This window comes from Acomys minous, assembly GCF_964271855.1.
Source record: "Acomys minous genome assembly, chromosome: 14".
Taxonomy (NCBI): domain Eukaryota; kingdom Metazoa; phylum Chordata; class Mammalia; order Rodentia; family Muridae; genus Acomys; species Acomys minous.
The window spans coordinates 23,240,707-23,253,644 of NC_140496.1; the positions used below are offsets into that span (position 1 = coordinate 23,240,707).

General features: G+C 49.7%; 3 protein-coding genes across 3 annotated transcripts; 2 read left to right on the forward strand and 1 right to left on the reverse strand.

Annotated features, from left to right (window-relative positions):
- Positions 1-412: 412 nt before the first annotated feature.
- Positions 413-893, forward strand: LOC311582597 (large ribosomal subunit protein eL22-like). The gene has a single exon (XM_084755790.1). The coding sequence runs from the start codon at positions 442-444 to the stop codon at positions 829-831; it is 390 nt and encodes a 129-aa protein (XP_084611916.1). The 5' UTR covers positions 413-441; the 3' UTR covers positions 832-893.
- A 3,478-nt stretch (positions 894-4,371) lies between these two features.
- Positions 4,372-6,278, forward strand: CIAO2B (cytosolic iron-sulfur assembly component 2B). Its single transcript, XM_084755589.1, is given in 7 exon segments — positions 4,372-4,420; positions 4,423-4,446; positions 4,449-4,646; positions 4,804-4,883; positions 5,154-5,279; positions 5,645-5,690; positions 6,048-6,278. Coding segments are annotated over 7 exon segments (606 nt in total). The 5' UTR covers positions 4,372-4,386; the 3' UTR covers positions 6,146-6,278.
- A 3,069-nt stretch (positions 6,279-9,347) lies between these two features.
- Positions 9,348-10,074, reverse strand: LOC311582442 (ATP synthase F(0) complex subunit C3, mitochondrial-like). Its single transcript, XM_084755591.1, has one exon. The coding sequence runs from the start codon at positions 9,930-9,932 to the stop codon at positions 9,507-9,509; it is 426 nt and encodes a 141-aa protein (XP_084611717.1). The 5' UTR covers positions 9,933-10,074; the 3' UTR covers positions 9,348-9,506.
- Between the last annotated feature and the right edge of the window lie 2,864 nt (positions 10,075-12,938).

The following is a 12,938-nucleotide window of genomic DNA, read 5'->3' on the forward strand; positions in this document are numbered from 1 at the left end:
CTGTTACTACTTGGGTTGTTTTTTTTTTTTTAATAAGCCATTTACAGACTGAGAAAACTTGGGACTTGCTGAGAGTTAGACATATGACCGTGACACCCACTCACCTCCATCTCCTCCAAAGCTTCAGAGTCATTAAAGGTATCTGGGACTTGGAGAAGAGGAGGAAAGGGATGGAGTGAAGATGGGGGTAAGAAAGGGAGAAAGGGACCCAGGTCAATAGGGTGTGCAGAGAAGTTAACATCCACCGGGCTCATACATATGCATTGTCATGAGGGAAATTATTGAGCATGTGAAGCAAGACGGGACTCAGGCAGACTCGGTACCAAGTAACATGCATAACTGTTAGCTTAGCACACAGATGAACAGCAGACGCATGAATACGTTGTACAGTTATTTTTATAAAATTTTGTTTGTTTCGCCCTTTCTGCCTCCTCTGCCGCCATGGCGCCCGTGAAAAAGCTTGTGGCGAAGGGGGGCAAAAAAAAAAAGAAGCAAGTTTTGAAGTTCACCCTCGACTGCACCCATCCTGTAGAAGATGGGATCATGGATGCTGCCAACTTTGAGCAGTTCCTCCAGGAGAGAATCAAGGTCAACGGCAAAGCGGGGAACCTAGGCGGAGGGGTTGTGACCATCGAGCGGAGCAAGAGCAAGATCACTGTCACTTCTGAGGTGCCTTTCTCCAAAAGGTATTTGAAATATCTCACCAAAAAATATTTGAAGAAGAACAATCTTCGAGACTGGCTGCGCGTTGTCGCCAACAGCAAGGAGAGTTATGAATTGCGCTACTTCCAGATCAACCAGGAGGAGGAGGAGGAGGAGGACGAGGATTGAGACACATTGGTCTGGAGTATTTTGTATTAATTCATAAATAAAGCTTAGGAACAAAAAAAAAATTTTGTTTGTTTCTCTTAGCTTCTCTCTTAACATGGCTATCACACAAATAACTGATACTCTTTTCTATTTGCTTAATAATGAGATTTACAACACAATAGCTCAGCAGTTATTACTGTATTCTTAACCTTTTAAGCTAATTGGCTTCCTCCCGGTGATACCTCCCAGAGATACTTGCACTTTGTAGCTTCCTGCTATAGCTCCTTCTGATGTCTCTTGGACCTCTGCCATAGCTGAATCCCCTGGTTTCCTATTCTAACTCCTTCTCCCATGGCTGGCAGGAAGTCCAGCCCTATCCTCTCCCCTGCTCAGTGATTGGCTGTAAGCTGCTTTATTGGCATATCAGAGGACAAATGGGGAGCAGAGTTAATACAACATTGAGACAGGAGATTCTCAGAACAAGAACTACAACCAGATACAGGGGTAGGGAACTCAGCATTTGAATTACACAATAGCCTTACGTCTTCTGCCCGTCCTGTCTCTCGGGAGCTACAAAAGGGACTGTGGGAATCACATCACATATTTCCCATTCTCTAGACTCTCAAGCTAGAGATGACATCACCCGTGCCAAGAGTGATGTGACAGGAGCTATGAGAGATGACCAGAACATAAAACCCCAAGCATCCCATAGTGAGAATCTGGGATAAGCCAACGCAGTCACATAATGGTCCCAGTAATCTAGGCTGATATTCCTGATATTTGGTTAAGATGGATGGTGGACACCATGTGTTTAGTAGGTCTTCTTTTCCTCAGACTGAGTGCCTTACTGGATGCTATACAGTCTTTGGGCGATCCCAATCTTCTCTGCACCTGAGAATGCAGAGAGATGTCCAGGAAGGGGCTCCTCGCCCTCCAGGGTCTGTCATCTCCATCAGAACTCACTTCTTTGGCGTCGTGAAAAGACTCAGTCTGGTGACTCTGTCACTTCCCTCTGCCACCCGATCCCATACAAAGAAGCATTCGATGCCACTTGGGGTGGACAGGTCGAGAGCAACAGCCACCCACAGGGACCAAAGAGAGCAGTTAGCATCTTTCTAAGCTCAGAGATAGCCCCCTTTCCCTGGTGACATGCTCTCTGTTCCTGATACCTTACCAGATGGCATCTCTGTCCATGTTAATCACTGACGCTTGACAGGTGTTATGACGACAATCTTTCTGAAACGGTGCTGTTTAGAGACTGTCTTCATTAATGCTTCATCCTCAAGTGAGACTCCTCTTGTGCTGGTTTCGGAAAGCTGTGCCGTGTTGAGAGGTGAAGTGACGTGTGTGTGTGTGTGTGTGTGTGTGTGTGTGTGTGTGTGTGTGTGTGTGTGAGACAGAGAGAGGGGGGGGAGGGAGGAGAGAGAGAGAGAGAGAGAAAGCCAGGCTCCAGAAAGAGGCCAAATTTGTGATCATTTTTGTGAAAACTAAGTATAAGCCCTCAGTCCTGTAAATCCTGGACATTCCCATAAGATCCTGCCAACCTGATGGTCTTTGAGAAACCAAGCCTGGGTGGGATGGTGCGGATGAGACTCCACACTGCCCTCTAGTGGTGTCAAGTGATTCTGAGCCCAAGAGTCAAAGGCAAAGATTTTTCTAAACAGGAAACAGGATTGAGTCAACTCTTTTTGTTACAGATTTCTAACTATCTTATTTTAGGATGCCCTGGAGTGAGAGACTTCAAGGGCTGTGTACACACACACACACACACACACGCGCGCGCACACACCCTCTGGACATAGTGCTATCTGTGCTCAGCTACTAATAAGACCAACAGACTGCCTGACACATCCCCTTCACTCTAGAAGCCAAGCCATGCATTTGTCCCAGGCCCAGGTGGAGTGCATGAGGAACAGAATCAGAATGAAGGGCCCTTCTAGTACACGGTGGGGGTGGGGCGCTAGGAGTTCCTGCATCTCCCCGGTCAGTGATGGAGGGCAGCTCCAGAGAGAAGGTATTGTTACCATTACTATCCTATGGTGAGTAACACCTACAACAGCCACAGCCACCCCCAGAGAATGTCCCAATTCCCATCCACCCTTCCTGACCCAGAAGCTTCTAACCTCCAAGTCCAGCACCCCTCAGAGCTCCTGGTGCTGTACTGGATCCCGTGTTGGGTGTCCTCAGAAATAATCTGACACCCCTAAGGCCACAAGAGGCCCTGAAGTTGGAAGCTCACTGGGTGGGTCCACTATCCCCAACAGTCATCTCCCCTCTGCCAGCTCCTCCGCTTGGTGTCTTCTCACCCTTGGTCTGGGCCCCTGACTCTACACAATTATGTGATTCCTCCACAGGTCTGTCTCCTGCAAGAGTCTCGTCCTGCACGTGCCACAGCATGTAAAGTCTGTCCGGCGGAATTATCTTCAGAGTCTCGGGTTGTGTCTGAATTGCCGTTGGGCATGCTGTGTTTCACAGACAGGCAACAACATATCAAGGCCTCCTACAGGAGACGTTTGGCCCCCGGCAGCTGGGAGGCTGGCTACAGCTGTGCCGGGTTAAGGCTGTTCCTGCGGGACAGCAGGACTGAACAAGCTGAAGTGAGCCTCTGACCAGCACGCAGGGAATATCTTCCTCCAAAGGGGCAATGAAGCTCCTTTAAGACACTGGAAACATTTTTGTTTTTTCTAAACTGGGTTTCCCTGTGTAACCTTGGCTGTCCTGGACTCACTTTGTAGACCAGGCTGGCCTCGAACTCACAGAGATCCTCCTGCTTCTGCCTCCCACAGTGCAGGGATCACAGGTGTGAGCCATCACGCCTCACTGGGAACCTTTTTCCCAAGTCTTGAGTCAATGTGTTAACTGCACCTGTGATAACATTCTTGTTGTAGGGTTTAGTCTGGAAAGAACAGTGCAGAAATCTATAACTGGCTCAGGCTCAGGACCCAGTTGGGAGAGTAGAGCCCACCTTGGGGTCTGGGTGAGGGGAACTAACTACATGTGCACACACAGGGAGGTGGGGGAACGGGTGCCCTTCGTGCTCAAAACTCGTATTTGCTCTCAGTATTCATAGTTTACAGGGTCGGCCTTCACGCATACATCATCTTATCTATTTTAGTTCCCAGTCTGAGAGGCAGCGTTGGCCCTTCCCGACCAATATGTAAACACGATGCTTTTTAAGAACACCCCTCCCCCGTAAGGCTTTCTTCTCCAATGGAAGTCGAGTTTATGATCGCTTGTCTACTTAACAAGCATGTAAAGAGCGCTGCCGATCCCTGCTCTGAGAAAGAGTCTTTCGTGGATCTACGGTTCCGCGATAGCCGGGAGAGCGAGCTTCAGCATCCGAATGCCTTTCAGCCTAGCCTCCTGAAGGACGTGGTATAGGTTCAATCTCAAGAGGCCTCTAGTGGCCTTGTCAAACAGTACGGGCTTTCTGCGTTTCAGCTCCCAACAGGGTTGCACGGCTAAGCGCTTCAAGAGACTCTTCTGATGTCCTAGCGACATTCCTGACTCCGAATAGACCGCACGACACGGTCATCCGCTTCTAGCAAACTACCGGCAGAATCCCGGGAGTGTGGCATGTCCCTTGTGCGACCCCGTAGGCACACCACGCCCTCTCTCGTTCCCAGGAAGTGCGCCGTAGGAGCGGAAGTACACACCGCCAGGGGGTTGTGGGAATCGCGGTTCCGGGATGGTAGGCGGCGGCGGTGGCGGTGGCGGTGGAGGGCTCCTAGAGAACGCCAACCCCCTCATCTATGAGCGCTCCGGGGAGCGGCCAGTGACAGCGGGCGAGGAAGATGAGCAGGTGCCCGACAGCATCGACGCCCGCGAGATCTTCGATATCCGCCGCTGCTGGGCGCTGGCGGGACGGTGGGGGCTTGGGGACCGGGAAGAAGTGACGTGCAACACGCTGGTGGAGGGGTGTCCTGGTTAGGCATGCCTGCGGAGATTTTGAGTGGGCCAAAACTTAAAAGTCCCTTTTCCTTCACTTGGCACATCTTATTCGCTCCATTAATGACCCCGAGCATCCACTGACGCTGGAGGAATTGAACGTAGTAGAGCAAGTTCGGATTCAGGTGGGTAGCAAGACTCTCAAGAGTGTGGTAGTTTTCCTCAAATAGTCAAAAAAAAAAAAAAAGGTTCCATTGTGTATCAGAGGCTGGTGTCCTCCGTTCACAAGCACTTAAGAGGATCTTTTGGGAGGGGAGGTGTTTTTTCCAGTTTTATGGGTGGTAAAATTTGGAGCCTATAAAAGTTAGGTGACTCGCCAAATCAGTAAACTAAAGAGAGGGTCTTTTGGGCGAGGGGCGCTCGTGTGATCTTTATAATCTCCCTTATCAACCCAGGTTAGCGACCCCGAGAGCACGGTAGCAGTGGCCTTCACCCCCACCATCCCACACTGCAGCATGGCCACCCTTATCGGCCTGTCTATCAAAGTCAAGCTTCTGCGATCCCTTCCCCAGCGGTTCAAGGTGAGCTGGAGTCGAGCCTAAGCGGGGAAACAACCCCCGAGGAGAGGGGACACGAGTGGAGACTGGAAGGAAACTCCCAAGTTGATGTGACAGGAATCCTGAAAATACTCCAGAAAATAGCGAGGAGTGTGGCAGAAAGGGCGGCAGGGAGCTGTTGATGGGCAAGACCTTTACATCAAACGCAGCTGGCAAGGCCCTTGGGTGGAGGGGGATTGACTGCAGGTGGGCTGGGGTGGGGTGGAAGAACAAGAAGCAAGACGGGTGATTGGGAGGAAGGGCAGTGGTGTTGAAAGAAAAAAGAAGAAGAAGAAGAAGAAGCAAAAACAGGCGAATAAATGCTGAGGCCCAGTTTGTCTTTCTCGCAGATGGATGTGCACATCACACCTGGGACCCACGCCTCAGAGCATGCAGGTTAGTGTGGGCGGGTGGGGAAGCTGATGTTTTAGGGCCCCAAACCGTGAGGCCTCTGCTTTGCCGCAGCAGTTTATATGGCAGGGATAGGATGAGGAGATTAAGTGAATAATGCTGCCAGCCTCCAGCCTAGACCAAAAGCTGGGAGGCAGACATGAGCAGTCCCTGGAGGTTTTGGGGACTCCCAACAAATAAGCTAGCAGGGGCACAAGGGATGAGAACCGTCTGATCAAGACTTGGGGTGCTGAGAAGGTGACAAGAGACCTTTCCTGGTAGAAATCTCATCTGTGCTGAGGCTCGCAGCCTGGCCAGGGTTGCTCTGACCCTTGTTTTTCCACCCCTCTCTCCTGCACACAGTAAACAAACAGCTTGCAGATAAGGAGCGCGTGGCAGCGGCCCTGGAGAATACCCACCTGCTAGAGGTCGTCAATCAGTGTCTCTCGTCCCGATCCTGAGCCTCCGACCTCTGCCTGCACACAGGGCATCCTGGTCTCAGCTCCACCAAGGCCTTGTGGCTTCGCTTTCTTCAATCACTGACCATGAAAAACTAACATTTTTTTTTTGTAATAAACCCTTAATTTATATTCATTTCCCGGCATGCCTTACTGTCTTTCATGTGGAGTGGGGAGTGGTAGCGGGTGCCTGTCAAGTGGGTCCACGAGGTGCCCTCCCCATCATCTCTGATTCCTCCCAGTGACGCTAGAAGACCTGAGTTAGTTCCCAGCACCCACGCGGAGGCTCATAACCATCTGTTACGTCACTTCCAGGGGTTCCAATGTCCTCTTCTGGCCTCCAGGCCAGGAACACACATGGCACACATACATACAGGCAAAATCACATACACATGAAATAAATCAGTAAACTGAGCCTCATGGTGCACACTTTTAGTCCCAGCACTCAGGAGACTAAGGCAGGCAGATCTATGATTTTTTTGAGGCCAGCCTGATCTGCATAGAGTTCCAAAACAGCCAAAGCAATATAGAGAGATCCTGTCTCAAAAGAAAAATTGATTTAAAAAAAATGTTTTTAGCATAACTGGGTGCAGTGGTGCACACCTGTAATCCCAGTACTCAGGGAGGCAGAGGCAGATGCATCTCTGTGAATTCGAGGCCAACCTGGTCTACAAAGCAAGTCCAGGACAGCTGAGGCTACACGGAGAAACCCTGTCTCCAAAAAAGAAAGAAAGAAAGAAAAGAAAAAAACCAAAAACTAGCTCTTCCAGTGTTTGAGTTGCAAATGTGAAAAATAAAAAATTTGAAGAAATGTATTTCTAGGGCTAGAGAGATGGCTGCTCAGAGGCTAAGAGCAGAAGTCCTGAGTTCAATTCCCAGCAACCACATGGTGGCTCATAACCATCTGTAATGAGAACTGGTGCCCTCTTCTGGCGGGCAGGTACTCATGCAGGCAGAACATTATATACATAATATATAAATCTTAAAAGTGTGTTTGTGTGTGTGTGTGTGTGTTTCTAAATACACCTGGGTAGCCAAGCTACCAATGAATTCCGCTCAGTAGATTGAGATGGCCTGTGTGACACTGGCCTTATTTATGTGTGTTTATAGAACTGCATCTAGAGGACCCTGCACAAACGTGACCCTTTGCTTTAAAGAACCATGTCCTAAATTAGTAGGTCTGCTGTCCTAGTTTCTTTTCCATTGCTGTGGTAAGACTAAGGCAACTTATAAAAGAAAGTGTTTACTTTAGAACTTCCGGTTTCAGAGGGCTGGAGTCCACGACAGCAGAGCAATGGCATGGCAACAGGAGCAGCCGAGAGCCCACATCTTAATCCACAAGTCGGAGGCAGAGAGAGGGGCACGCTGGGAATAAGGTGACTCTCTTGAAACCTCAAAGCCCACCCCTATGACACACCTCCCACATCAAGGCTCCCCTCCTGGTTCTTCCCCTCCTCACCAACTGGAAAACAAGTAGTCAAGTGCTTGTTCTCACTCAAACCACAACAACTGTGTAACCAGTTTAAAAAAATTAATGAGCCTTTCTGATCTGAGAATGATAGTGCATGCCTGTAATTCCAGCACTTGGGAGGTAGAGGAGGCAGAAGGGTCAGAAGTTCAAGGCCATCCTCAACACAAAGTGAATTTAAGGCCAGCTGCTGCATGATTTACTTTAAGGGCTACTACATGAGACTGCCTGAAAACAAAACTAATATCCAGTATTCAGGTTTTCCAGAAAGAGCACTTGCATTCTCCCCAAAATCTTAAGTGTTGTGTTTGGTTCTCTGGCATCTAAGATTTCTCTCTCCCCTTCTCACTGGTAGTCGGTTTTTCTTAACTACGTGCATGAAATAATTTATAAAGAAGGTAAGTTTTGGGGGCTGGGAGATGCCGACTGCGGAGAGCATGTACTGCTCTTCGAGAAGACCTGATGTGGCCCGCAGAACCCAAATCAGATCACTCAGAAGCACCTGTAACTCCAACCCCAGCGGATCCAGCGCCCTGTCCTTGCCTCTGCGGGCAGTCAACACACAGTGTGGTGTGTACTTACACATACATATAAATATTTTTTTTTAAAGTTAGTGTTTGTTTGCTTTTTTTAGAAGAGGGCTGGAGAAATGACTCAGCAGTTTGACGCACTTGTTCCTCTTGCAAGTCACTAGTCCGCACATGGTAGCTGACAGCCATCTATAATCCAGTGCCGAGGGATCTGATGCCCTCTTCTGGCCTCTGCAGACACCAGGCACTCGTGTGATATGTAAATCTATGCCATCAAAATTCATAAAACTAAAAAATAAGACCTCTAAAAAGGTTTGGAGGTTGCGGTGCATTGTAGTCGGTACCGTTGCCTTGGGGCCTGTGATGCAATAGCGCATTGCTGCGGAGTACCTGGTAGAGGAGCAAGGACTAAGAAGGGGCCAGGTGGCGCACGCCTTTAATCCCAGCCCTTGGGAGGCAGAGGCGGGCGGATCGCTGTGAGTTCGAGGCCAGCCTGGTCTACAAAGTGAGTCCAGGACAGCCAAGGGTTACACAGAGAGACCCTGTCTCAGGAAAAAAAGGGGGGGGGGCAGGGTTCCAGTCTGTTAGTCTATTAGTTGTATTAGACGCAACCTCTTAAAGTTCCCACCACTTCCCTCTGACTCCACTTAGAAGAACAAGCCTTTAACACTTGGCCCTTAGTAATCTACAGATCCAGGCAGTAGCACCCACAGTTGTATATCTTAATACTGACCTTAAAAAAAAAAAAAAAAAAAAAGGAAAAAATATCCAGGAGAGTTATTCTAAAGTTCTGCCATTTAATATGTTTCTATGTCTGCTGGTGGTTGCTCTAAAGGCCCGAGTAAGCTCAGGTTTGAGCAGTTTGCCAGGGAGTACTGTGTGGGCTGTGACTTAACCTGTAGCTGGGACTCCTGTTTGCCCGGTGGTGCTGATGCTTAGTCAAGTTCCTGGGTCAAGATTGTGGCTCTCCTTTTCTCTCCTGAAAGGGTCCTGGAGAGCCCTCACCATCGGCCTTCCAGGGGTTTGTGCCACCCCAGGGGCTGGGTGAGAGAAGCTCAGCTCTCTGAGATGATCTGGTCTGGACCTCTCCCTCCTGTTGGCCCCCTGCCCAGAGCACGCTTTGTCATCCAGAGGGACCATCAGTCTTAGATCTGAGCCAATTAGAGGCTCTTCCCAGAGCTGCTTCGGGATTGGCTGCTTCAGTCTCTTTTTTTTTTTTTTTAAAGTTTTCATCTTTAATGAAATGACTTTGGAAATAATGTACATTTCCATGACGCCAGCACTACAGTTTTTGGAGTCGCAGCAAGATACACAGAATTACATCCGTAATTACTATGAATGCCAACATTTCAGGCAGTAATTTCTGTTACATGGCAAACAAGATCAGGAAAGCAACCATCAAACAAAAGAGACCCATAGCTTCAGACAAGGCAAAGCCCAGGATAGCGTATGAGAACAGCTGCTGCTTCAGCGAAGGGTTTCTGGCATAACCAATGATAAGACTGCCAAAGACTGTTCCAATACCAGCACCAGAACCAGCAACTCCTACTGTTGCAGCGCCCGCACCAATGAATTTGGCAGCAGCATCAATGTCTCTGCTGATTACACTGGTCTGAAACTCCCTTCGGATCAGCTGGCACACACCATTCTGAGCCCCATTAAATGCTGTAGAGCCCTCTCCAGTCCTAGTCTCTGGTCGAGATAACACTGATGCAGAAATTGGTCTATAAGCAATTCTGGATCCAGCTCGGATCAGAGCGGGGGTGCGGGCGAGCTTGGCGCAGGCGAACATCTTTCCTCCTGGCGTGGCGGCGTGGATCTAGGTGACAGGCGTGGATCTAGGTGACAGGCGACGTGTGCTCCTCTCCCGCTTCCTCTCTCCGCTTACCTTCCGAGGTGGCGGCGGCGGCGGCGGCAGCGGCGGCAGCGGCAGAGGTCGAAGCAATCTTCAGTCTCTTTCTTTGATGGGAATGCCTGTCTGTCCCGGAGCCCAGACATAAGTCCATCCTCCTCCTCCAGCCTCACCAGGGGGCCCGAGCCCTCTAAGATCTGTCAAACTGTTTGCTTGCTCAATTGTTTTTGGCTTCTTGAGCCAGGGTCTCACTATTTGTGTAGCCCAGGCTGGCTTTGAACTCACTGGATAGCTCAGGCTGCCTCAGATTCAGATTATACACGTGTATGCCACCAACTCCAGCTCAGCAAATCACCGTGCTCCATGTGGGCGTTGCTCTTCTTCCTTACCTATGCGTTGCAGGTAAGGAGTGATCTAGGAGAATACCCTAAAGACTCCCAGCTACAGACAGATTAAAAACACTGCTCCTGGCCTGGAGAGATGGCTCAGAGGTTAAGAGCACTGACTGTTCTTCCAAAGGTCCTGAGTTCAATTCTCAGCAACCACATGGTGGCTCACAACCATCTATAATGAGATCTGATGTCCTTTTCTGGCATGTGGGTGTACATTGCAGTCAGAGCACTGTATACGTAATAATAAATAAATAAAATCTTTAAAAAACAACAACAACACTGCTCCCTTGCCTCTATAGAAAGGCCTAGGCCCATACTAGACAGCTCCTACTCTCAACTCATTCTTAGGAGTAGTGGCTTTGCCAATCTGATGCCCAAGAAGAGGAGGAGCTGGGTATGATTACCTAAGACCAAGAAGATGAAGCCATTGGCCCATGTCACTCGTCTGTCAACGTGAGGCTGGTCATGGCAATCTCTTTGGGACTGCTCTGTGCACATTAAATGATCTCAAATGAACTTCCAGACACTGGGCCCTCCGTTTTCACAGGTGAAGGAGCTGAATGTTTCATAGATGGGGTGACCCACCAGGGTGATGAGACCCAGAGATCTTTCCCAAACTGTAGGCCTTGCCATATGTGAACCTCAGCTTGGCAAGCCTCATCTGTCTGAGGTGGCCATGGTATCTGTATTCAGCCATGTTCAGGGTGGGCAGGTGAGTCATGCTGCCGGTCTTCTGGCAGCCAGGCCACTGGGGCTGTGAAACATCGAGCTGCTGGCATTTCAGTCCCTTTGACATTCTTGACTCATCTGCGCCTGGCCACTGGCTGTGTGCAGGACACCATCTGTGAATACTGAACCAGCACCCAAAGAACTTTCTGGAACTTCAGCTGTGCGATGAAGGCATAGTAGTGGGGGGTGGGGGGGATGGCATGTAAAATCCCTGAGCCCTTCCACCGCAGGTATCTAGCTCTGCTATTTCTGGACTGTGAGCCTCGGTTACTATATCTACACAATGGGAATAACAAACCACAGTCACATGAGATCACCCCGGGGATTAGATGACACACGTAAGCACACTCAGCTACAATTCTTTTCTCCTGCCCTTGACTAAGGGGTCTGGCGCACAGGTACTTAGTGAAATGGATGAATGGAGTCACAGAACAGCCGAGGCCCTGAAACAAGAGGGCTGTGCTGTCAGGAGGGCTGGGCGTGCTGAAGGACCGCTGCATTCATCACTTTCCTCATTGCTGTGGACAAAACACATGACAAGAAACAACTGAGGGAGGGGAGGGGTTATTCTGGCTCTCGGTTTGAAGACACACGTCATGGTAAGTAAGGTATGGCTCCAGGCATGTGGGGCAGCTGGCCACACTGCAATCCACAATTGGGAAGCAAAGTGAAATGAACGCCTGCCCTTGGCTCATCTTCTTTGTATCATCTTGGACCCCCCCCCCCCAGTCCATGGAATGAATGATGCTACCCACGTTTAAGATGGGTCTTCTCTTCAGTTCTGAAAACACCTGCAGATGACACACCCAGAGGCTCCCACTGCAATTCTAAATACAGTCAAATTGCCAATGGAGACTGACCCTGAGCCCAACCACTTTCTCTTTTCAACATTTAGTCCCCTGGGGGAGTGGGGAGGGTCCCACGGGGAAGAGGTGGGATTAGGTACTAGTTTTCTACATTGTTCCTGGGATCTCCTGACCTTCCTCAGGACAGAACATCGCCCTGGAGATACTGAAGAGACAGTCCACGGGCTCACTCAGCCAGCCCCATGCAACCCAGCACGATGGGACTCAAAATGCGCCTGCTAAGATAATAGTATATGTCACCGTTGAGCCAGTGGCCTTGTCTCCACATTTCATGTCCTTTGCGTCTCAGAACTAGGTAGACGTTACCCTTGGTCTACACAGGAGAGAACTGAGGCTCAGCTGGAACAAATCAACAAAGGTGAAACTGCTAACAAGGAACAGAGCTGACACCAACCTCAGTTTGTTCCTTCTGGGCAGCTGAGAGAGCTGAGAGGACCTGGTGGCAGGAGTGTCACAGGAACTGATCATAAGGTCATGTCCTGATACTGGATCATGAGGCTCCTGGCTATACCTAGGCTTGTGGTGACCATCTCTGGCCTGTTGGCACAGCCATGGGAATGCCTGGGGTCTGAGTGGCTCTGTGTGGATGCCGTTGCCTTGGCAAAGAAGATACACTGCTGAGGTCAAAAGCTCAGATTACCAGAGGGGAAGTCAGCCCTGTTTCTCTGTATGGCCCCTTCTGGGAAGGTCTCAGCTATCCTACACCAGTCCTCTGCCAGACACTCTCCTGGACACCTCACGGTTCTTTCCAGACACACTGTATGTGTGTCGTGGGGGTGTATGTGTCATAAACAAGGTTCCTACTGGGAAGTAGTTGCTGACTCTAGAAGCTTCTGTCCTGTCAGGAGAGGCTCAAGCCCCTGACTCTCTCTTCCTACCAAGCCTTATCCAAGAAACAAAAGCCAGCATGGACTTGCCAGGCCTCCAAGACCTCTCCTTCATGGGAAGGACGCATAAGC

What these genes read in the sequence shown, in the direction of transcription:
- LOC311582597 (XM_084755790.1), top strand. Translation starts at nt 442, where the DNA reads ATGGCGCCCGTGAAAAAGCTTGTGGCGAAGGGGGGCAAAAAAAAAAAG.
- LOC311582442 (XM_084755591.1), bottom strand. Translation starts at nt 9,932, where the DNA reads ATGTTCGCCTGCGCCAAGCTCGCCCGCACCCCCGCTCTGATCCGAGCT.